The sequence below is a fragment of the Neurospora hispaniola genome (genome assembly GCF_033458365.1).
Source record: "Neurospora hispaniola strain FGSC 10403 chromosome Unknown B0T23scaffold_2, whole genome shotgun sequence".
Classification (NCBI taxonomy): Eukaryota; Fungi; Ascomycota; class Sordariomycetes; order Sordariales; family Sordariaceae; genus Neurospora; species Neurospora hispaniola.
Genome location: NW_026944407.1, coordinates 3,561,059 through 3,585,436, shown reverse-complemented (window position 1 = coordinate 3,585,436; position 24,378 = coordinate 3,561,059). Strand labels below are relative to the sequence as shown.

The 24,378-nt window shown below is 50.0% G+C and overlaps 5 protein-coding genes across 5 annotated transcripts; 3 read left to right on the top strand and 2 right to left on the bottom strand.

The window, feature by feature from the left end:
• The first annotated feature begins 4,246 nt into the window (after positions 1-4,246).
• On the top strand, positions 4,247-4,871 carry B0T23DRAFT_88424 (uncharacterized protein). The gene has a single exon (XM_062841937.1). The coding sequence runs from the start codon at positions 4,342-4,344 to the stop codon at positions 4,675-4,677; it is 336 nt and encodes a 111-aa protein (XP_062695870.1). The 5' UTR covers positions 4,247-4,341; the 3' UTR covers positions 4,678-4,871.
• A 4,252-nt stretch (positions 4,872-9,123) lies between these two features.
• On the top strand, positions 9,124-10,130 carry B0T23DRAFT_402712 (uncharacterized protein; the record flags this gene model as incomplete). The annotated part of the gene is made up of 5 exons (XM_062838702.1): positions 9,124-9,246; positions 9,639-9,659; positions 9,717-9,820; positions 9,987-10,015; positions 10,090-10,130. The coding sequence occupies 5 exons, from the start codon at positions 9,124-9,126 to the stop codon at positions 10,128-10,130; spliced, it is 318 nt and encodes a 105-aa protein (XP_062695869.1).
• A 941-nt stretch (positions 10,131-11,071) lies between these two features.
• On the bottom strand, positions 11,072-13,557 carry B0T23DRAFT_310794 (uncharacterized protein; the record flags this gene model as incomplete). Its single annotated transcript, XM_062834608.1, has 3 exons — positions 11,072-11,795; positions 11,858-13,160; positions 13,305-13,557. The coding sequence occupies 3 exons, from the start codon at positions 13,555-13,557 to the stop codon at positions 11,072-11,074; spliced, it is 2,280 nt and encodes a 759-aa protein (XP_062695868.1).
• Positions 13,558-19,590: 6,033 nt separating this feature from the next.
• On the top strand, positions 19,591-20,156 carry B0T23DRAFT_311212 (uncharacterized protein; the record flags this gene model as incomplete). The annotated part of the gene is made up of 2 exons (XM_062834631.1): positions 19,591-19,733; positions 20,039-20,156. Coding segments are annotated over 2 exons (261 nt in total), but the record flags the coding sequence as incomplete, so codon positions are not given.
• A 961-nt stretch (positions 20,157-21,117) lies between these two features.
• Positions 21,118-24,097, bottom strand: B0T23DRAFT_393835 (DUF1620-domain-containing protein; the record flags this gene model as incomplete). Its single annotated transcript, XM_062838098.1, has 2 exons — positions 21,118-21,162; positions 21,224-24,097. 2 exons carry the CDS (start codon positions 24,095-24,097, stop codon positions 21,118-21,120), a joined length of 2,919 nt encoding a protein of 972 aa, XP_062695866.1.
• Between the last annotated feature and the right edge of the window lie 281 nt (positions 24,098-24,378).

The following is a 24,378-nucleotide window of genomic DNA, read 5'->3' as shown; positions in this document are numbered from 1 at the left end:
GAATCGAAAGCGGCCGGTGCAAGAAATGAGTGAGTGGTGTTGGTGTCAGAAATGGGGGTTCGATCAATATGCAGTGAGGGCCGATCTTGACAAGCAACCGATGACTCTTTACAGACAACACAATCTTTGAACGATGATCAGGACAAAAAGTCCTTTTGTGACGGATGTGCGTAACAGGGGCGCTGTCAGTTCTCGAGAATCGATTTTCTTGAAAGGGTTGCGCAGCAGCTGCTGGACGAAATGCCCGAGATGCGTGGGGCCGATGATCCTACTAGCAGATGCTAGCTTCTTGGCTAGGCAGTGCTCCCAGGGGTGTCCGTGGTGTAAATCTTCCCCTGGTTTAGGTTGAATGGCCGCTGCGTGGTTACCTTGACGGAACGGGGGGTAACCTATTCTGAGATACCGTGACGAAAATCATCATGTACCTTCTTTTGAAGAGATAGGTAGGTAGGTGGCTGCAACCAGGATCTTCTCCTGATGCTGCGTTAACGTTTGATACTTGGGAAAAGCTTAATCTCACGTTTCAGGTATATAGCCGCAACTGTGTCGAAGGGCAAACGCCACGCGGCAGAAAAGCCGTGGTTAACGTAATCGCTACCGCGATCTCTCGAAGCCCCAGATTCCCAACGCAACCTTAACTTAGCCGAGCAGAGGAGAGCGAGAGGGTCTGAAACCAAACAGCTTTAAGACATCCTCAACATGGCAACACCACTTCCACTTGGTTCGCTGCCACTTACGACCGCAGCAGGATCTGATCTGACAGCGGGGTTTAGACCCGCCCGCCCGCTGAACTGAACACACGCACACGACACGAGCAACGGCCCAGACCGGACGAAACCTCCAGATATGGGATGAGAACCACCACACATCGGCCTCGGGTACCTTGCCGGTTGCGCATATCATACTTCAGATGAGTTTGTGTATTGTATGGCCGACTCCTTATATGCACCAGGACGCGTAACGCTGGAACTTCCAAAAGCTTTACACAACCTTCAATGTGGAATGTACATACTCGCAACTCTGCCCGGCGCACAACCCAGAAACTAACAGCTTGAGGTTGTCATCCAATTGATCAATCCTGTTCCAGCATGAAATCGGGCTGTCTCACACCAGCACCCCCTTTTCTTTTCTCCCGTCCCTCCGTCGAGATCATTGTTTTTACTTTCCTTCCTTCCTTGCTTCCTTCCTTCAGTCCTCCACTCGTCATTTCCGCGATCAATATCGATCTTTATCTTCCCAATGATATATCTGCCATGCCCATGGTACGAAAGATCATCGACTTCCTCAAGGGTCCGTGTTCGTCGTAATTCGAGATTGAATGCTGTTCTTCGGTTGCAACAAGATAGCGCCGAGCGTGTCCAACGGCGCTGCCATTCTGGGGTTCAATTCGGGGCAATCTTACCGGCGGTGCGGCGATCTAAATAATCTACAGTATGTAATGAGGTATCATTTAGCGCACTATGATTGGTAGGTTTTGTAAAAGTGGGGACTTATTGCAAAGATGAAACGCCGGACACTGCCCTGTCGCCCGCTGGAACTGTTCTCGAGAACCGAGAACGCCATCCCGCGAGAGTCTCCACGAAAGTGCCAAGGACGACTGCCGACCCGCCAGAGTCTTGCCAAGGCTCCCGGGGCTCCCCAAAGATGGATGTGCTCTCTCTTCAGTTGCTTTGTTGAGAACTGGAAGGAGACTTTATCACCAATTTCTACATCGAATGCCGACCACGCCACCGGTTCACTTCTGAACACTAGTAGTATCTGAGCACGTGTACCTACTATCGGATCCGAACACCCACACGCCTGTATCGCTGAAGGTCACCGACAAGGGTTAGGGTTTTAGGTCAAGAGCTCCCATCCACGGTCATCTATCATGGTGAACTCTTCGATTTTTCTAGAGCCTGACCAGTTTGCACTTTCTAGTCTTGCTTTGTTGTGATCATGTTCTTTGTCTGTGATATGGATCGCCAATTTCTAGTACTTGACCCATCGTGGTTCACGACACCGGGCAGTCTTGACTTTTTCATGGTCTCTTCATAAAGCACATCAAGTCTGTAGCTCAAGAACAACGTCTACCACCCAATGTGGTATTCTTCAATCCGTTTACCGGTCTGCCCTTGGCAAATTCCTTCCGTGGCGACTTGTACTACAAGCCACTAAGAGCTTGAATATCATGGCCCGCCTTGGCACTGGGTGAGGTGGTGCATCAGATTTGGCTATATCACCAGGAAGCCCGAGTCTGGCTCATCACAGGTGCACGACTTTCCCCTTTTTGCGGCTGGGTGGTGAGCGAGCTAGCCCAATCACTGTGAAACGCTCTTGAGGGGCTTGAAGGCAAAGCATCGTGAAGATGACGACCTTCATCAGGTCTACGGGAGGGGGGGTTTCGATAACCGACATACACGAGGTCAAGCCTCGTTGCCTCTTTCCCCGCAGCCATTAGTTTTGTTTACATACTTTATCCTCTGTGTATGGGAGTTTGGGGACTGCCATATACGCCGACATCTGTGACAAGGCAACCAGCCTTTTAATACGCCCCCTCAAGGGAACTTTGTGGTGGGTGTGAAGACGGGACAGTACACGAATGTTATGCTCTGAAACTGAAACGAAAATTAGCTGACCAAAGCAAAGGCGCATCAAATCCCGCGTTTTCTAGATCTAAACAGTGTGGAGAAGGCATTCTATTAAAATGCTGTGACCACCTCCTATCCAAAGCCATGTTGTGTTGGGACGAACTCCGCGTAGAGCAAGCCCTGCGGTACCGAGAACTAGGTGCAGTAACCACTTTGACTTAACTATACGTGAGCCTATCGTGGTATTATTGTTGCTTACCGGTCTCTTTCTTTGCAGATGTCCTCACGAAGCCTGATGGAGGTTGCATATGCCTGGTTAGCATCCACTTCTGTTGGGGGTTCTTCTTTTCCTGCCGTCGAAGATCGCGAAAATCATGAAACGCTATCCCTCTTTGAGCGCCGGGCCATGTAGCATATCTGTGAATTTGTGAGCAGATATATAAGCACTTAATGATCCTCCCAACAATTGCTAGTTGGGTCCAATCGTGAGTCCGTAGCTACTGTCCCTTCCTTGTGCTCATGCAGTTAATGATTATCAGTACATTGATGGTCGAAATTGACCTCGTAAGGCTGCCCACAGGTTGGAGTTAGGAGTCGGGCAGGCTATGTTGAGCTCCATTCTGAAAAGTGATAAAAATGCTTGAGAGTAGAACCACCGGATTGTGAAGAATTGGTTCCTGTACCTAGGCTCAGCATGTTGTGCGAAACCGGCAGGAAAACAAATGATAAACAACAGTAATGCCTGGTACCTTAGGTAGAAATGGGTGTCGTGGTTTGTGGTCTCAAATTGAACTCCAGAGACCGGCGTAGAGGGAGGTTCCAATCGGGAATTTGATAGTTTCAGGCAAAGTTCTGCCTTGGCTACTCGTAATAGGCAGGCAGAGATATAACGACCCCATTTTCGTAGATGCTACTACACCTCGTATGTGGTAGGTTGGGTAGGCAAAGCTTAAAGCGGAACCAGTTGCCTTATCACAACGGCCGTGTTCCGATGTGAGTTCCCTGTATACGCCAGATCCCACAAGTCGTGGTCGCTCGTATCGGTCTAGTCGATGAATCTTCGCAGAGGCCCTCGTCGTTTGGTATTCCAAATGCTCCCTTGAAGTGTCAATATAGCGTGAGTCTTCGTAGTAGTCTTTGTCAAGTGGCCGTCGGACGGACTTTAGCCGAGGTCATACGCTTTGGTGTGTCTTGGTGTTTCCTCCAATATGTTTGAAGTCGGCCAAAGAAGCCGAGTCTTCGAGATCTGCGCCTAATCCATCTCATCTCACGGCTTGTGTGGTGCGCGGTAACACCGTGCATAATGGGAGGCATCCGGATGGCCCGTGTAGTGGGAACTACCTCTAGGTAAGCAAGTTTGAAGCCGGCGTGGGATCCCCTTCTGTACTTCGTATGAATGGTTCGCAGTTGACATCGCTTTAATTAACATTTGTGTTGCCCTACATCAGGTCCTAGTTTTGGTACCACTCTGTGTATGTTTGTCACGGGCCTTGTTCAACTATCAACAATCTCTCTCAAGGGTGGCTGCAGCTGCACCCTTCCTTGCATACAATTCTCAGTATCCGAGATGCCCGAAATGATCGAGAATTTCGCGTTCTACTATACTATACCCTCAAACAGACTTCCCGTCTTGGGCATTGAAGCTAGAGGGATGTCAACAAACAAGTTGTAGACCTATCAAAAAGTTCCGTTCATATACTGCAGATGACTTGCCTATGGAGCTAGGAGATAAGATTTCAACAAGCCGTTGATAGCAACTTGCAGGTGTGTCATGAAAGGCATCTACTGGGTAGTTTGGGTCTATCTGTGTATGTGCCATGCCGTCAGGTTACCCATATTACTGAAAATGAAAACGTACCACAAACCCGATGATGCTTGTAACAAGTACGCGCTCAAGGATCTGGCGTCGTTTGCCTCATCCATACCAAGCGTTCTGGCAAGGCTTATTTTCCCCAGCATTCCGAAGACCTGCAGTACATATACCACTCAACGTGAAGCTGGGGCCGGTAGTGAGCTCTTTTTTGAATCGAGCACTCGCTTCCTAAGGGTAACGCAGTCATTTCAGAAGTCCATCTGTCGTCTAGGCATGAACACAAGTTTCAAGTGACTGGGTCGCAAATGGCCGTCGCCCACCTGAACTTGCGATTATGCCTGATATGTAGTCAAGCGACAAGGTGGTTTCCGTTGTCGTAACCGGGGTAATTGGTGTCCGAGTAAACAGCGTCTTGTAGGCGAAATATGATCGGGCTAGAATCGTGCAGTTGCCTTCTTGAAACATGAGCCCGATGGCCCTTGACATCTGGATGCCTTATCGAGCAGCTCAGCCAATTATGACCTTGCTGGGATTGCAATTCGTTGCAATTGCGGGTAATTACATCGAATAGAAGAGCATCGACTGTCAAGGAAGTCGATATTCTCGGAATGTCGCTTTCGGAAGTCCGCGATGCTGAACTGGTACAGTTCTACTTGGTATGACTTGTTATTGTCGAGGATGGCTATGAATTCGAGATGCGCTCGACTGACCCAAACGATGTTAGCAGATGGTATGCATGGTAAAGAATAGTCGCTGCGCGAGATTGACAGGAGTGGTTATAGAAAGGCATAGGAGTCGTCAAGCTAAGCATGGACATGGTGGTGGCCGAATCATTCCAACCATGAGCTCTCATCTAACTTGAAATATAAATCCTTTGATTGAACCCCGTGTCAGAGAGCGTCTGGTGCCCGAGCGACCGTTGAGGGGTGTGCGAGGGTATTGAGATTTGCTGAGTGTAGCAAAGAAGATGAATTGAATCTTGTTCACGACCGACAGTCATCTATCTTTTCCGGCCGAGAGGGTGTGGCCCGAGGCTGACATGCCTTTGGTGCCGATGGAATGCATGTCCTTTCAACAAGTAGAATGTAGGTAGCGTGGTGTGAGGTTGGCGTGTAGAAAGATTGACTTGACCAACTGCTTGGGGGGAGGGGGGTTTGGTACTTCAGCACTTCTGGCTAGGTAGGTAGCCTTGAACGCACGTGCCTGAAATCTGGAGGGGTTCTGCGCCAGGGAGTTTCGGTGTGAGGTGTGTGGCTCTATGACGTAGCAAGAAAGAATAAAAAAGCTCGTTCGGATTACAAGTCCAAGCCAGGTGGGATGTGCATACCTTACTGTCACGTACCTACACCTCCTGTCTGCTAGGCTGAGCTCGCGTTGCATGTGAAAGCACTTTCCTTGACCTGCATGGACCTAAGCCGCTTCCGCGATTAGATAGTTAAGTTACTGTTTCGGGGTGTTATGTTTGATACACTGCTTACCTCTATTCCATGGAGGTCTCGACGTCCCAGATGAGTCTTGTTACAGACTTAGCTTGCCTGAAATCATTTACAATTTCGTGTAAATTCATACATTTGAAATATCAGATTTGTCCTGGGTAGCTCTCTGAATGATGCTCGATGACCCAAGAGGGTCGAACCCTTTTGAAGACCGAAGGGAACAAGAATGCCCTACACATCAGATGGGGAGAGGAATAAGTGAAAGCACTCCTATCTCTAGTCCGATAAGGAAATCCGAGACCTTCATCGCATACCTAGCTTGCCGGCGCCGATCTCGTATAGGATTTGATGCGAATATCAGGACACGACGGGCCGCTGCTGCATGTACGGCGGAGACTGACAGAAACTTAGCATATATCTGCACGGTAATCTGGGATTGGCATGGAGATCTATCCGAGTTCCGTCTTGTTTGTTGACGGAAAACAAGTGAACAACGCTTCATTGGACACTAGCCTGAACCTGTGTCTGACCTTGAGGCCCCACCACTGCCCCTTTGAATGACCCCTGGCATGAACCACTCGCTTAGGCGACCCGACAGCGGACTGGCCCGCTGTGGGGACCCCTTTGGCAGCGCTAAACGCCGGAAGCGACGCTTGGGAATGACGAAAAGTGATGCATTGTTCAGTCGTTTTGTTACCAATGAACCGAGGGTCAAAGGTTTCTAAAGTGGCGTTTGCGTTCACCATCAAGCTGCGAGATTCAAAAGGCATGAACAGAGACACGCGTCGTTGATTTTCGAGTTGCGATTGGCTTCTTCCGCCATGTACGGCACCTCTGCAAATTCCGCTCTTAGGTAAAACGAACGAAAGGCTTAAAAATGTTTGGTAGCAACCGCACTATCCTCATATCGTGCGGGTGGTATGTGACATGGGAATATTATTCTTAGTCGGAGACAGTCTGGTTGCCTACATTACTACCCGCAATATATGAGTGAGCGCTTCTTGACTTGTTAGTCTCCGGAACTTCAATACTCCCCAGTAGAATTCTAATACCAGAGTATCCAGAGCAGCGGGCAACGCTAGTAATTCTAGAACCGAGATGACACCAGAGATACACATTGCCTGGTAGGTTATGGTGTGAGGTTCAACATTAGGTCGCGAAGTCGGTGCCGTTTCCATCTCAGTAAAGGTCACTCCCTATTCAAGCTATCTTTGGAGCAGGCTCTCCTGGTTCTGCGTGTAGGTAATGTCCAAACGTCATTATGATACGTTTTGCAGTTGATGATTCGGTATCATGTACGATGGTCTGGCAGGTAAGTGATGTGCGGGTCTTGAGGCATTTTGTTTCCAACCAACAATCAATCTTCATTACTGCCACCGCAACTTAACAAACCCAAAACCGGTCAGCGGACGGCTTTTCTCCAGGTCGTTATCGCATCTGCCTTTGAAGAAGGCAACTTCGGTGAGGTGAGACAAGAGTCTGAAAGCCTGATGAATTCCACACATTTGTCGGAAAATAGTCATCCCTAGAGGTAGTCAATTGATGATCGGATAAAGAAAAGCGCAGCCACTACGGCTTCACGAGGCACGAAGTAGGCAACCACTTAAGCCGCTGACACCAGAATGATCATACCGAATCACTGCTATGGACGCCTAGAGGCAGCTGGTGTCATCTATTCCCCGACTTCTCCAGCCGAAACATCGAAAATGATACAAAACACCACCATGAGTCCGACTTACCCCGCACCCGCTGACCCCGCTCAGCTGAAGCTGAATATTGCAGCAATACTAGCTATAGCTGAGCTGACTTGCAGCCATGCAGCACTTTCGGTCAGGATAGGGGCTTTCGCCTGAGCTTCAGGGAGGGGGGAGGTTAATACCGATGAGGGGTAAAGTCGGTAGGGCAAGTATCTTTATCTCTCTTTTGCTGATATCTCGAGCAGTGTGGGCAAATCTCTGCAGTGAATACGCAAGAGAAACATGCATTACCAGCGTTATGTAGATGTAGCGATATGCACTGGTAAACTGCCTGAATATAGACGGGACCTTGGCATGCCCTCGGGAGGGGCGGTACGTTACCTCCGGAGCCGTAGCTACGAAGATGAAGTCCGGCCTGGTGGGACATTGGATCCGGGCGGGGCCGGGTGAGAGGGTTCAGAACGTTGGACTTCCAGAGCAGTCGGGTATCGGTTAATTGTTTCTGCCCCCGATTCACGGGAAGTAGGGGGGTAACACTGATCGGACGGAAAGCATGCATGATAAAACGTATTCGGTTAGTTCTCAGGTTGTTCGAAGAAATGTTACACACCGTTACAACAAGGCAACTACGTTGCGCTCGGTTGGACTCGCGTCGTACAGATTTTGAAGATTCTTTCGAAGCGCCAAGGCTTCCTTTGCGAAACGATTGCCATTCCAGAAAATACGGAACCGCAATACCATGGTTCTGATGATGCGTTTCGTGATATAATCCACCTATTGGTGAGTACCCAAGTAGCTTGATATCTCATTGGTGGCAGTCAGAACATGCCATCCTTCCAAGTCCTAGACAGCGATAATTTCGACAGTAGTTAGACAACGTCTTGTCCGATGCTACCTCATCAAGCGAAATGTTTTGAAGTTTGCCTGGTCTCGACCTTGACAAGGCGATGCGGCATATCCATAGTCTGATAGGTTTCAAATTTCAGACGCGCCAGCCTTATGAGTAGGCTTCCACAGGCCATCCTTGCTGAGCTTTGGAGACTCATTACCTCAGCGGCATATGATTATTAACATCTGATATATAAGGCATCCTCAGCCCGAGCCGCCTTAAAAGCTTTTTTGATGTTGTATGCTAACACAACGTACACCGGGACTACATTGCCGATTTGCCAAAACTGCTTGACCAAGAACCGGCATGAGAAAAGGAGGCCCAACCGCAAGATCCTCGGCTCAGACTTTAGTTAATCATAAGACGAAGAGGCGCGGCACACGAATCCGTGACCTTGTAATTGTCGATTCGAACGGGGGCGGGACAGGCGGGCGCTGGGCGACGGATCACACCATGTACCGTGGCACGGCAGCGGCAGCGCCGTGAAAACACAGATCCGGTAGACATTTGGGAGATTTTCTGTTTTGGGGAAACCACTCAAAAAACTAGAAGGGGTGTGACAAACCAAAATTGGCACCAGGAACGTACCTAGATGCAAATTTTTGTTGAGCCGCAAAATAGACGCAAGTTACAAGTAGTTACACGATGGGTGGCTGCACACCTCTGCTGGAACGACATTATCATGATCATATAGTCCTCGGAGACTTCATTCGAGAACATGGACCTACATGACGTCCAGTGGCCGCGGAGGACTGACAAGGCCACCAACATAGATGATGTAAGCGCGGACACAAGAACACTGGACAGTTACGAATATGTCGGTCTCAGCGCCGATGGCAAGGTCCGTGGCTGGTGAGATCAAGGTCAATGTTAGTCAAATGATTTAGGGGGTTTGAGAAGTTCTACTGTAAATGGATATATGTTTCCACCTCCGAATTTTCGGTGAGAGGACTTACATCATCACATCGTCAACGCCGCTTCGATGAAGTGTCCACTCAATCGTTCACACACTCATTCACTCAAACATTCGCGGGCGGCGTACAATCTGGAAACTCGCTTCAAATTCCCAAACGTAAACCTTACTCGTTGGTCATCATCAGCTTTGGCCGAGAACATCTGAGCCCCCGCGGACTATCTTTTTTCTTAGCGTGGTCGCCTTATTTTTCTTTTCTTTTCTTTTCCTCTTCATTCATTTGAATCGGTGTTTTCTCTTGCTTCTTTTTTTTGGACAAGGAGGGGGGTGGGGGCTGGACAGTAAGATTGTGTAAATCTGAGATAGAAACAATTAACGTGTAGAACTTGGAAGCTTAGAAGATGATCTTACACTTACTTAGCTTACGAGTCTTTACGATCCTCATGTCAGATTTGGAGGCTGTTGGCGAGCATTACCGTGACTCCGGAGTGAAGTGTCCAGGGTGAGTTGTCGAGTCTTTTCAAGAATCTGAGTCTTCAGTATCAACAGTGCCGCATGCCTGTTGCCTAGAGTGGAGTTAGATGCCTATATCTTACTAGATTGGCAGGTCCTACCCAACATAATGAAGGGAGGAACGTGGCTGCGGCGTAGCAGTGTCCATATCCAAGATTGGTGCCAGTACCGAGTTCCTGGGATAGTATGAGGCGTCCGGATCGTCATTTTTGCCCCTGCTCCCTTTAGTTGATGTTTGCCTTACCAACGATGGCACAGACCAGTCGTTCATCATGTTCAATTTCCTCATGATGTTTTGAGGTCTTTCGGCCGGCGCGGAAGCATCGGAATATCTCCCCAGTGTATCAATTTCCGCGTAGCGAGGGATAGTGCCGTAAGGCAATCGGCCGGGGTGCCTAGATGCGGAACTTGCTACCTAGAAGCCTAGTTGGATGAAAGAAAAAATTGACGTTCTTGAGCACTTGCTGGGGACCCGTTTTCAGGGGTCTGGGTTACACGTGGGGTCAAAGGCAGCACCCGGTGTCACCCTGTGGCGCTGGAGACCAGATGTAGAGTCAAGTAAACAAACCCCTGAGCTGAAGTAACTGTCCAAGGCCCGGAAGGTTGTGTACTCTGTATTGTTCTACAGATAATCAACACCAATGAAAATCAAACGTGTATTCCCGTCGTCGTTTTGGGGTTTTCTTTCGTTCTGTCATTGTCACCTTGTTCAATAACATGTGCTGCCTCGCTTATAGCCTTACGTATCGAACATTTACACTTGTTCCAATGTTCACGTTCTCTTCTCCTGATAACGCTTGTTACCTGGAAGTTCATCGACGCAGCGTAATTTGCTTACTCAAAATTTCTGCAAACCTCTTGACTAGTATTACTGATCTGTTTCACAATTACAATGCTACACATTTACACTCAAAGGCCAAGATGGCATCTTGAACACAATTATCCTCTGGACTTCACCAAGTGAAACCCAGAACTGTACACACTTGAATACCTCGATTGCTGATGTACATGTGAAAAAGAGATATCAAAAGGCAAATTACCCAGTCTATCTGTACGCTGGATTGAGAGATAACGTCTGAAGCAAATCATAAAAAAAAACAAAGAAAGAAAGAAAAAAAGGGACGAAACCCTGGCGGCTCACCTGTCACAGAATTCCTGACGGACGCAAAATGATATGTAACGTATATATGGATGATTTGGATGCACTTGATACCCGTAGTGCACCCACGCTCGCGTCTGATCAAGGGTGGGCGGCCGCATCAGGCAGTTCACCGTAGTCTTTGCCTCCTCTTTGAGACTCCAGCTCATACTGTGAGTGCACCCCGAACCGATGAGTCTTCGGGTCGTATTGAAGCCATTTGCCCTCTCCTTCCATGGCAATTCGATAACCCAAGTACAGAACCCGTGGGATTCTTTCATCGAAGAGGGAAGCCGATTCGAAATACTTCTCGTCGTCGATAATCTTGTCTTCCGAGAACCAGTCGCTGGGAAAAAACTTCTCAACCCACAGAAGGCCGCGCATGGCAAAGTCCTCGGGCAGGGGACGGGGAACCTCTTCGTTCTCCGGTCTGGGGAACTTATCGCTCTCAAATCGGTCATACGCGGAGTAATCCCGAAGCAAGGAGTTCAGCTGGTAAGACACCAGGCGCCAGGGAAACTCCGGTGCAAAGTGGACCATGGCCTCCGGCAGAGAGATCAGATGGTAGACAAAGGCAAGAGTGGCGTGGAGATATGGTACCACATTTAGGTCGTCCTGTTGTCTCAAGACGACATCATGAGTCCTGTTGGCCAATCTCAGAGCTGTTACGAGTTGTAGATCTGGTTCCGCCCCCTCGATGCCAGTCATGGTTTGGTCACGCGACTCATTATTGACGCTTGCTTTTGCTTTTATGGCTCGATAAACTGGGTTCTTTTCTTTACCCCAACCAATGATGGCACAGCAGTTTGCAATAGCAATGTGGTATCTGTTTGACGTTAGGACTAGAGACTTTGAAAGAAAGAGAAAAAGATGCACAGTCACACATACCCAGGCTCTCGCCACTGATATCCTGAAACTTGAATGTGATTACCAAGGGGTTTCAAGAAATTTTCCATATAATCCTCCAGCTTGTCCTGAGACTTGCGACTGAACATGACGCCATGGGTCTGGACGAATGCGAGATCGATATGATGCAGCCTTGAGTGACGACTCGAATCGGGACCCAAAACAGGATCGAAAAGCGTCATGATGCTGTCACGAGCCGAGTGAAATGGGATTGCAACGCAGAGAGATTTGGCGTAATAGTAGAGTTGCTGCACCGCGTTGGGCCGGGAAAGAATGGCGAGATGGTGGTAAAGACGCCCAGTAGTGGGAGACTTGTCGGAAGCTTTCGAGTACCAATCCCGGCTCACACCAGTCCATATCTCTCGGTCACGAAGGTTGCCCTCCTCAATGGCCATCCGATAACGGCTCAGATCCCCGAGACACTCAATCCATGTCTCTTCAAAAGCAGGCACAGTTTCGTACAACAATGCCATCATCGAGTATGCCAGGTAAATGAAAGTGAGCATGTGCTCGAGACTCCCCGGAAGACGGTGTCTTAGCAGTTCAAGGAAGCTGTGGATTCCGTGCCTCCACATTCGGGCCGGCATAGCATACTTGGCGGCCAATCGTCTCAATGCCGGGCTCGCAGACGGGTGTTGAGAAGCCAGGAAGAAATCGTGATGCTCGTGAAGCAAAGTGCGGTGCAGAGCGATCAATGCCTGCCATTGCTCATGGTTGATGGGCTTGTTGGCGGGATCTGTCTCGGCATTCTGGGCGTTGTCAACCTCGATGCATTTGCTCTCAACCATAACAAGGCCGGCATAGATGCCCTTGACCTCCGTGACAAGCTGTTCCTGGGAAATAGCGCGTGTCTCGGGCTGTTTGAGGAACCCAATCGACATATCTTCAGACTGAGCAGGGGCTCGACTGGGTGCGTTTTGGGACTGTTGACTCTGGCGGCGGGACTTGGCCTGCGAGGCAGCTAAAGGCAGTTTGTGGCTTGTGGCAACGTTTGACTTGTCGTATGGCTGAGTGCGAGTCCGAGTTGTATCATTTTGGGGATCCCACAGCATCCCTTTTTGAGTTGGTCCCCGGTCAAATTCCGCACGCGCATCATCCGTCAACGCACTAGCTCCCTGACGGCCAGAAGTTTTGGAGCGCTTGGGAGGGGACTGGCTACGAGAGCTCTCCCTTTTGTTGCTGGGAGAAGGACTCTTTGTTCGGAAAGCACGGTCTGGTTGCGCTTGCGCCACATTGCCCGATTCTTGGCCAGCATTTTTTGCCCAGTTTGACGGCCGGTTGGTGTCTCCGGGAGAAGCTGCCTTTCCGGATCTAGAACTAACGTCTATACCTGGGTTTCTGATGTAGTGCATGGCTACTGTGAGTACAAATCTCTGTATCGGGGAGGGAGGATCAGCAGGATATGGAAGGGAAGTGACCAACCTTTCACTTGTATTTGTAGGCTGAGATGCCTTCCACTGCGCATTCAGCCATTCCTCTTTTTCTTTGTCTGATGTTTTGCTGTTATAAAGTTGGGCGTGAACTGATTTGATGTGAGCCTCAAATTGCACATAGTCGGTGACGGCTGGGAGGTCTAAATTGCAAAGGCTACAAACTGCCGGTTTCTGTCTAGATCGTGCCTGTTTTCTTAGATAGTTGACAAAGCCTTGTCCAATGTCGACCTGGGGTTTTTGTGAGGACATGACTGGAGGTCTGCTTTGTAGGCGTGTGCCTGTGCAAGTGTGAACGTGACTCAAGCTGACCAACAGTCACAGAGGCGAGTGAATTGCGAGTGATGCGCCAGAATCCCTAGAGCGACTTAGTGCCCGTGCGTAACAGGGGTTCGGCAGTGCGATGATTCCGAGATCAATACAGGATGCTGTGAGGAGCCACGTTGTCCTACGGAGGCTCAAAAGCCGACAAAGATGGTTGCGAGCGATTTTTGTCGGAAAGTCGACCGCAAGTAGCTTGCCGGGGGTGTTGTCGTCGAGAAGAGCGGGGTGACAATGAATCGAGATAAGTGTTTCTGCAAGGCCTCATGAAGCTAAGCTGACGACGCGAACTGCCAGGAGTTTGAGCGACAGGACGGTAGACAGCAGTGGTGTAGTAACTAACAGTCTATCAGCGTCGCGCGGTACTGGCGAACATGACAAACGGACGACTTGGTACGGCAAATCCAAGTTTGAAGCCTAAATTCAAAGGGGCCTTCCTGTAAACATATTCCAAAAAAAAAAAAAAAAATGGTGTTCAATCTCTATTTCAAAGGTATGAAGTTACGTGGGGAACTTTCGAGAGCGAGGTTCAGCTTCGGTATTGTAACATTGGATTGTTTGTGGGTCGGTTGCAGTGTAGTACCTCTAGCGACGGGGAATGGTTGCCTTGTGTGAAAAATTGCGAACCATTCGGTACGTCGGTACCTCTGCCCTTGCATTACATGAGGTGGTCCGCGCACTACAGGTACGTGGGTACCTTGCGGCTCTGCGGAAAAAACGCATTTGCTCACCATCTCGCTTCTTAACTTGTCTTTGACATCACCGAACTGATGCTGCAAATCTGCAAAATGGATTAAAAGCTGGGCAGGAACCTTGTGCCGAACTCTGACGATTCCTACTACATACAATGCCCACCCCATGCCTGTGACGTTTGAACACATGATAGAATCGCCAGGTGACTACGAAACAATTGGTAGTTTCGAGCGGTACATATACCTAGGTATCCCCTCCTTTCGGGCATATGGGCAAGTATGTAGCCCCCAGCCTTCTTCCTGCGTGTAGTGTAGGTTCCAGGATAGTGGGTAAGGGTTGTTTTCGCATACCTCAAGCTCTCGATCACTCTGACTCTACGTATTCATGTTTTCCCCCATGATAGACCGAAAGCCGGGTAACATGTCGGCCTTCTTGTGTAAGTGCGTTGAATACCTAGTGCGCTAACTATGGTGTGTTACAGTCCGTCAGCGTGCCAGCTTGCGTCTCTTTGAGGTCAGCCGTGACCGAAATCTGCCTCGAGATGTGGACCAAGCTGTTCTATATCGCCCATCCTGCAGAACTCAAGATCGAAGAAGCCTGCTACTCCACACTAGATCTAAGCAATTTGGCTGTCAGGCGTTGTCGCAGAATACTAAACCATGGACTTTGAACCAGCGAGAACAAAAAGCCTTGCGCGCCATCGTCACAGACATCATCCATAAGCCAACTCAACATCAGCTCGAACAAACAACAGCCTAACACGGTATCCCATGCTGCCCTTTTCTTTTTTTGGTTTCTCTGTCAATATCACTGATCCCTGATGGAGCTGAGGTAGCCTTGAAATACAGATGGCGAGCTTTCCCTACTCAGCAAACATTCTATCTGAGGTGTTGCTGAAGCCTAGGGGAAACAAACACTCGGGCTGTGACATATACAAGAAGACAGTCCATTCGGACATCCATACTGAAGTCGCTACCCTACGGTCTCTTTCCCCGAAAATCGAGCACAAACCCGCATTACAACCTGAGGGCGACCTAATGCGACCACAGGGAAGGGGGCGAGGGAACCCCCTCGCGAGACAGCTAGTAATCCAGCCGTGCCTGACGGACCGCCGGTCTTCGGTCAAGTCAGGCAGGCTGTCGGTATTTCTCTATTCCGACCGGTTTGCGTGGCAATTCATGGCCTTGATATCGGACAAGGTCAGGGTCATGTGAAGCCGAAAAGGAAGTGCGGGTTGTGTCGCCAATTTTCGACGTTGCGTGGTTAGTTCGTATCGTCACATGTGGCCGCGCCTATCCAACAAATCCTGATGCCTGAATAATGGGCTCCGGGCCGATGAATGTGGAAGGAGGTTGTTCTCGCTCCTGAAGGGGTATTTTGATGTCAGCCTTGTTGAATCACAAGCCACAGCCTGCCAATGCTGCCTCTCAAGTGATTACCGGTAATTGATCATATATTCTCTCTTCGTGCGGCTGACAAGCCTCAAGGCTCACCGAAACTCCTAAGCGCCGCTTGCCTGGATTGGGATGTGATGAAGTAGCCGCAAATTACCTCTACCTTCATTCCAACTCAGTGATACTTCGGATCTGGGTATAAATGAGTACCTTTGTCAAAATCGGGAGTTTCACCAACAAAGAGGGCCGCCCCATCACATCATATCCCTCCTGAGATGCATGTGATAGGAACGCCGATCGGGCATGGTGTTTTAAATAGTGTCTGTCTTGCGCCAATTATCCATCATTATGACCATCACAAACATAAGGCGAGAGGGCAGAGATGATCGTTGCTTAGTTACAATAATGAGATCATCAAGAAGCCGAAGTAATGGTTCAAGCCTTATGGGGCATCAAGACGTTGGGGGCAGCCCAAAGGAGTGATGCGAGGAAGATCAAGTTCTCGTTAGGGACATCGGGATGTCCCTTCATTGCGGCAGTAGAACTAGGTAGGTATAGAAGTGAGACATATGGGTGTGCGACCAAGCAACCCCAGGTTTTGCAGGGTTGGGTGTTATATCAGCAAAAAGGGTCAGAAAGTATCATGACGCAAGACACCCGATTCGGTTTTTAACGCATTCGCAATCGAACTCTGTGAGCAAACAGCTATCCATTGTGATCAAATTCACGATACTTCATGATATCGAGGGTATGGTATATTTCTTGGCACCCTCTAAGAGAAGCGTCATTCAACAGAGCATAACGGGCCACTCCGTTGGAGAACAAATTGCGGAATAACATATCCCTATAAAAATCTTTTCATCCCTTTTGGCCCCGTTCACGCGTTTCACTGACACTGGTAATTGTCAAAGGGCACCATACACTTGTCAGGAGATTCTCACATATGTTCCTGACCGCCCATGATCTGACAGCGGCGAACCCCCGTCGAACTTGGAAGGCATCATGCACGACAAGGTCGAAAACATGTTCTATACATCAAACGCCAGAAATCGGTTGATGCGAGTGGGTCAGTCAAGTGTTGAGTGGTTTAACAAGAGGCTAACAAAGATGTTCAGGCCCTCGCTTCTCGTCGTCCAGTGTTTACCTACCAGCAGCTTTCGAGCTGAAGTAGACCACTGATAGAACAGTTGATTCCAATGGATATATATCGTGGCCAAGGCCTCGTTGGAGTCCTTCGACTCTTCATACGCGCTTTGTTGGGGTACTTCGTTGGGTTTTCAGTTTCCTTGACTGCCCGACCGAGAAATAACGAATCGCTAAAAACTTTCCGCCGAAATTTTCTACGAATCGGTTCCAGTGATTCGAACGGAATAAATGCAGTATATCTCACCATCAAAAGAAATCCACACGTCTAGTAACTAGGACTTTTCTCACCGAAGCCTTGATCAGACGAATGCTCTACATACCTGGACACGCAAGTCTCCCTTGCTCACTCGGCCGCCTCCATAACCCTCGATACGCAACTCAACGGCCGAAACCAGCATTCAACAGTGATCGATTAGAGACATTTGCCTTGCTTTGACTCTCGATATGCTTGTTTTGGTGCGTAAGGCGTCCAAGTACTGATGCACCATCCGAATTCGTCGTTCCCAGCTGAATCCAGATTCCTTGCTCATTGCATTAGCATCTGCTGCTATTTGCCCCGGGGAACAATCGGCTCGATTCCTGTGCGCTAGTTTGAAGGGTAGCAAGCAGGCAGGGAGCTGCACTCAGGATGGCGCTTGTGTCTGACTTATATACACACCGCCGTTTACGTGGCAGTTAGAACACGGTGGAAGTAACAAAAACGCCCAACTGAAACCTCGAAGCTTTAACAACCTCGCAGGCACCAAAATCAGACCGTAAGTCCTTATCCGACAAGCGGCTCTCTACCACGTTGTTTAGGACCAAGGCACAGCCAGGGTTTATCAGCTAACCAATGAGCAAATTCTACGTTGTCGGAACACTCTACATCCAGCGCCACGTCTACCTCACCCAATTTTTCTCGGATCAGGCATTAAGAACAGGAGGTCGGAAGGTATCCTTTCTCAATCGGAGAATGCCTTGTTGCCCCGAACCAAGTCATTGGCACCGAGTCGTTGGATGCTTGTTGGCATTCTAATTTGAGCTTGGGTTTTCCGGGGCAGCCCTAAGCATTTCAAAGTATGTTTTTGTCAGCTAAGCCGCCGGGATGGTACGACTTGGCAACGATGATCGACAAAACATAGGGTATTGTTGCCTGAATTTGGGGATTCTCAACACCCATATGATCCAACCACTGGCCTCTAGGAAGACACTCGCCTGTTATACCACGGAGGATGTTCAGATTACCTTGATTAGGTACCGGAAGATCTGGGGCTTCGGGTTGATTGCACGCATGGCAGGCTATACGTGTCGAGGCGTTCTTTGCCCGACGAGTGATGACACAAGCAACTTCATTGGCCGTGCATGGACAGTAAGTTGATGGCACGAGTTGCCTTCTGTCGGAGAAAGGTTCCTGGCGACGACTAATTGATGAGATGACGATGTAGGTAGCGCTAAGGACCTGCGGATCACGAGGATCTCAGTCTTGCTGCTCCAAGCCTTGCTCGACTCCGATTTTGCGCCCACGCCGGCCTCACAACGAACCTTGTGTCTTGCTTTCCTGAACTACCAGATCTAGTTGGCCGACAGGAGCCGAATAAGACCGCCAGGAGCTGAATAAGACCGCCACGAGACGGGACCTTCGAACCGCCATACCTTAGTTTCACGGTCTTGGTCGCCTTGTTGTTTCTAGTCCCGACACCGAATCGCGGCGAAACCTGTGCATCTCACACTATATAGCAGGCTGACTGGGGAAACACGGCGTCTGGTCGCACGATGGCGTTGATGTCGAAATGGAAGGCAATCTACCCGAGGCGCCATTTTCTCGGCTCAAAATGTGACTTTGAAGCTGAAGAGGGTCTCGCAACTATCAGATCATGTGCTCCTTTGCGTACAGCCTTCGAGAATATTCAGCTGGAAAAACGGTACTCCTTTACGCCTGTCATAATGGCAATCATGTATAGCACGCTGAATCCGGGGTCCTTGAACATTATTAGTTGGGATAGCAGCGCATTCAGCTGAGGAGATGCTTACTATGGCCGTATCAATGCCTCAGGTCGCCTGTGTTGAGGCTGATAGCGGGCCGAAGCATGCATGGCATCCGGTTAGTATATAAGCCAATCGGACTTACCGGAACAATTCGATTCCTGAACTATTAAACCGAAAATAAGGGCCCGGGCTCGCCGGGGAACACGATGGTTGGTACATACTATTTGCGCCATGAATACTGAATTTGCGCTTCTAAGAAGAGGCAAAAGGGGATGGCGTAGCAGCGGTGGCGTTACCTCCCGGCTGTAACATAATGCACTACATGGAGAGCACTCTGCACAGCCACCACGTGGCTAAATCATAAATACCTAGTTTATGTAACAACCTTGAAGCTGAGTAAACGGTTCAAACCGAATCTCCGGAACATGTGTAATCGCCACTCAGTGTGAACGTCCAACTTGAGAGACTGACTGTCCATTATGCTTTCAGATCAAGCACCGGTTATGACTGGAAACACGATCAGCAGCTTCTCGGTCCTTAGCAATACTGAAGGCCTAGCATCTTAGCAGCTCTTGGATGTGGCAGTGCTGCTCTTGTCCAGGCTCTTCCACCTCGTCAACGCTATCGGCCCACCATCACGATCACCTTCGCATACGCGTATGACGCGTTCTCTTACAACTACTCCGATGCTCGCCCAAGTCGAAAGTCCCAAGTGTTGAGTACTTGTGGCAACCCCACAATCGCCACGATGGCCCCGAAGTTTTAGAGAGCTCTATCCAATGGGGCGAACAAGGAGAGAAATCTTTTCAAGAACGCGTACTCGCGAGTCATCGTTTTGACAAGTGCGGTTGCCTTGTCGGGGATGGTGTCGAAAAGGAAGGTGTCGGCTTCACTTTCCAAGTTCGACTGGTCAGTTGTTCGGTGAAGAAGGGCGTGAAGGTTACCCAGAGTCTGGATTAATGACTGAGTGGCTCCGGCGAAAACCACGGGACGGCAAATTTCTAGACGATCAGTGGCATGATTAGAATGACTGGTGTTTGTGGAGCCTCGAAAGTCGAATCGGCATGGAGGACGGGTAGTATCACGTCTGGCTTCAGCTCGGCCGGGACGTCGAGCGTTCACTCAGGTCCTTGTACTGGGTCTATCCGTCACTGTATTGGACAGTAAGACGGCAGGAGGCGGGAAGACTTGACGCCTAGCTAGGGAGTGAAAAGTCAAGAGGCTGTAGAAGATGAAGGGGCTCGTCTCTCGCTGATAGATGCCATAGGGGTGAGCAAGGCGGTCCGACTGGGTAAGGAGGAAGGCCGTTCGGGCGGGCACGAGTATCCATGATGACTGGATGAGAGGCTATCAAGCCGCGTCGAGTTGTTTCGGATGATACATGGGTGATCATGGTGCGGTGTGACAGATGAACCAGGTGATGTCAAATCAAGCGCCGTGGTGCTACTTACGTTTCGCGCTCTTCGTCGGCAGAGAAGCAACGGGCAGAATGACAACAATCCAGACTACACAAGCGACTACCGTCACCGAGTTTTTCGCCCGAGCAAAATCTTGTCATTCACAGAACTTGAAAATTCTAGAAAATAGCGGACTGGCATGGCCGGGTTGTGAAGATTGCATGATGGAGCCAGGGGCAAGCTTCACGAAGATATCCAACGAATGATCATAATCGTTGGGCAAATGCTGAGCATTATGGGAAGAGGCGGCGGTCAATGTTGGGTTGTGACAAAAAAAAAGGTTACCTCTGAAGAGTTAACGAAGGTATTCAAGGAAGCTTAAGTGGTATTGGACGCCGCCGGTGAAAGACCTTCCAGTTCTCTGTTCGTAGTGTTGGAACCTGACAGGGCTTCGATCCCTATGATAATGGAGGATTGTTGTGTGGGGAGGAGCGGCCAAAGATGAAGAACGTGGTAAGGAAGGAGTGAACTGGCATGGCCAGGTTCCATATGATGGGTGCGGTGATAGAGCATGAACAATGAAAGTTGTCGCGAAAGATAACTGTAAGAATTTGAGGAGAGATGCGCAAAGAGCAAAGAATCATTGAAAAGGATTGATGTGATAAATGTTTACACACACTGGCCCACACTGGACCGAAGAGCGTCGCATAGCTCTACTGAATGGCCATTGAGGGATCGAAACTTACGAACCCAGTTATTTGAGTCCCGAAACAGGTATGCACTGCTAATTCCATGTCATTAAAACGTTTCTGTTCCATCTTTATGTGTAATCCTTCCATATAATCATAGCGCCGTCACATCCATTGGGAGCCATACACCAACTTCAAAACCTACTTTTACATTGGAGCACCCCAAAGTGCGTTGATTTGCTTTTTCCGAACCTGAAAAGACAACCTGTTAGTTGATGTTTGCTTCCACTTATCACACAAGGTTTTTGCTTACCATCGGGCTCAAAATCATCACACCAGCCGTAATCGCCAATACAGTTCCAATAAGAGTGACCTTGTTGAAGCCCTTGCCGAGAATATCAAATAGGAAGCTCGGCGCTACCCTCGACCCAAACACATCGATGCCATAAGCGAACACCAAGCTGGTACTCTCCACAACTGCCGGCGCGGCAATGATCTTCTGCACGCCAATTACGTCCCTCTCGTGGGTGTGAACGCTCTTGGGGTCAATCTCAATGGCGGGGTGGTACTTGATCAAGCCTTCCTCGACCTCGGCGGCGGTAGGGTCACGGCCAACAGGGCGGCGGGGCTCGAGGACCATGCGCGGGATACCGACGATACCGTGATTCTCCGGGAGATACGCCAGTACCTGGCGAGAAGTGATACCCTGTCTGGTCTGCGTGACCTCCAGCGCGGAAATGGGAGCGCTGAGAATGAAAGTTTGAGAGACGACCGAAGGCAGAGGGACGTCACCCGGAGCATCGATGGGCCCAAGAGAAGAGAAGTTCTCGGCGTCACCAAGGACACCTCTATCGTTGGGCTTGTCTGTCTCATAAAGATCGGAGACGACGATCTGGTATCCCTTGAGAGATTGGGCGCCGTCTCTGAGGCGGTACTGGCCAAAGTAGGTGCAAGTAAACCAGTTCTCCGCCATGGCACACTCAATGTGCTTGTTGGGGTCAACGCCCTCGTGTTTGGAGGAGGCCAAGATCTGTCCGGAGACCGTGTCAAGCAGATAGATAACGAGAGAAGGAATCTTGGTACTCTCTTCGACTGCGGCAACAACAAGGGTGTTGGGGTTAAGGTACTTGTATTTCACAGTTCGGTCACCGAGGACGCGACCAATGGAGGCAACGGCGTCATGACAAGGTCTGGCAGCAATGTCGACAATTCTCTGAGACTTGGGCAACACGAAAGTCCAAGAGACGGTTTGCTTTCCGTTAGTAATCGCCACGCCCTTCAACTCTCTATCGGAGCCGCGGACCACAGCAACCTGGTTAGGGAGTATGTCGGAGGTCAGGCCTTGAAGTTCACCATCCAAACCAACGGGGAAGAGGCGAGGTCCAGAAACGGTGTTGAGAAGAGCAGCGCTCTGGGTCGCAGGAGAACCCCCCGGCCCCTTGCTCAACACCTCTATATTGAACGAGGCACCCGGGAGAATCTTAACAGTTGTCTCATCGTTGTTCGTTCCAAGGATAGTGACAATGCCCGTAGAGTCATCCGCCTTGATTCCAGCAACAGCCCACTTCTGGCCCTTGGGCAGGTCGAAGACCCTCTTAGTAGCCAGGATCTTTCCGTGGTCACCGGCGTCAAGGACGTAGATCATACCGCGCCTTGTAGCCAAAACAACGAGCTTGTGGAAACCAAAGCTGTCCCGGGCAAGCTTAACATGGTGGGAAGAGACCTCAGTGCCAAGTATACTGCTCATCAAGCGGGTAGGGATGTTGTTAAGGTACGTGGGCAAGTACTGGAGATCTTCAAGATGACGCTTGACGCGATGGATGTAAGCCTCGAGAGGGTTGCTGTGAGCCTCCTGTTCCAAAGTCTTGGCGAGGTTTTCACTCTCAGGAATCTCCACGAAAGTGGCCGCAACAGCTCCGGTCAAGCCTTCAGGACGAGACCAGACGACGTCTCCGTTGCGGATAAGAATCCATTCGTCAGTATCTGTAACAGCAGCCGACCTGACGGCATAGCTATCGGTGCCGGCCTTCTTCACAACCTCGGAGACTCCATGAAGGGCAACCAGCCTGGATTCGGTCGTCTTCAGGGGCCACCGCCCGAGCACGGTGTCCAAGGTAGACGAGAAAATGACCAGCTCCTCGTTAGTAATACGAGTGAAGTAGACATTCGCACCGTTAGAGCTGGTGGAGAAAGCGCCGGGTCCAGAAGTAAAAGGGAGCTGATAAGCCTTGGTGATGACGTTTGTCCTAAGATCAACGTGGTACACCTCAGCAATATGGCCGGTAGAGGTTTTGCTGTGCACCAGGAAATGCGGCTGAGACTGGACAAGATGGGGAGCATGGATTTCGACGGAGATAGTGTCGGCGGGCAGGGCGAATTCCTGCCGAGTCTTTTGCCCCAGAACACTGACACGTAGCTGTTGACGAGTGTCGTCGGTCCAAGCAATAATAGGAGCCGCAGAGTTGGCACCGACGAGAATGACATCGTCCTTATCGTGAACATCCGCCTTGGTTCCAAGCACCAGCTCATCCTCGCGCTTCCCGCTGAGGGCATCGAGGATGGTGACTTTGATGTTGTAGGCGCCGGCAGATCCGCGAAGACTAATGACAAAGGCCTTCTCAACATTGGTGCTGATCTGAAGGGGCACGTCACCGGAGGTCTCCTTATATTCCCACACAACCCTTCCGTTGTTGCCACTCAGCCTCCTGAGCACAGTCGACTCGTTCTCGTCGAATAAAGCCAGGATATCCTTCCTGTTATTTTCAGTCATCTCCATGACCTCCAGGTCCTTGACCTCCCCCGCAAAATCCATCCAGAACTTATTTCTCCCGTTTACGGCATCCCACGCGTGTACCGACTGGCCGTAGGCGCTGGCCAGCCAGTTTTGGCCTTCGCCCGCGCGCAAGAAGCCACCGCCGTCCGTGATGGTGCCATTGAGCAGTTGTCGCCAAAGGACGGCCCCGCTGCTGGGATTGACGGCGCCGAGCACGCCAACGTCGCTTAGGGTATAGAGCAGGCTCGCCTTGTCGTCTCGCCTCGGCTTGTGGAAGAAGGTGGTTTCGCGTTGGGGGAGGCCCAGGAGCTCGTAATGGTAGTCGATGTGGCCGACCTCATCCTGGAAGACGGCACGCACCGCAGATGGCAGCGCGACCAGGAGGAGCGCCGATAGCTGGGTCGGGAGGTGCATATCGGTTTGGCTCCGCGGCCAGGAATGTTGGGAATTGATAAGTTGGAGAAGTGCAGTTACGGAAACGCGATCGCCATTAGCATTTGAGTGGCTTGGAAAGTGTCGTGGCAAAAGCAATCGATTTTGTTGACGATGCTTGATAGAAGCTCGAATTGGGCAGCAGAAAAACACCGACCCAGTGTAAAGAGACAAATGACGCGAGAGGACAATTGGATGGAGCTGCCCGGCTCCTCTCAATGTTGGGAAGACGGATTGTGACGTTGAAACAACCTTAGCTCTCC

Excerpts from the sequence above, each read along its gene's own strand:
- B0T23DRAFT_88424 (XM_062841937.1), top strand. The coding sequence starts at position 4,342 with ATGAAAGGCATCTACTGGGTAGTTTGGGTCTATCTGTGTATGTGCCAT.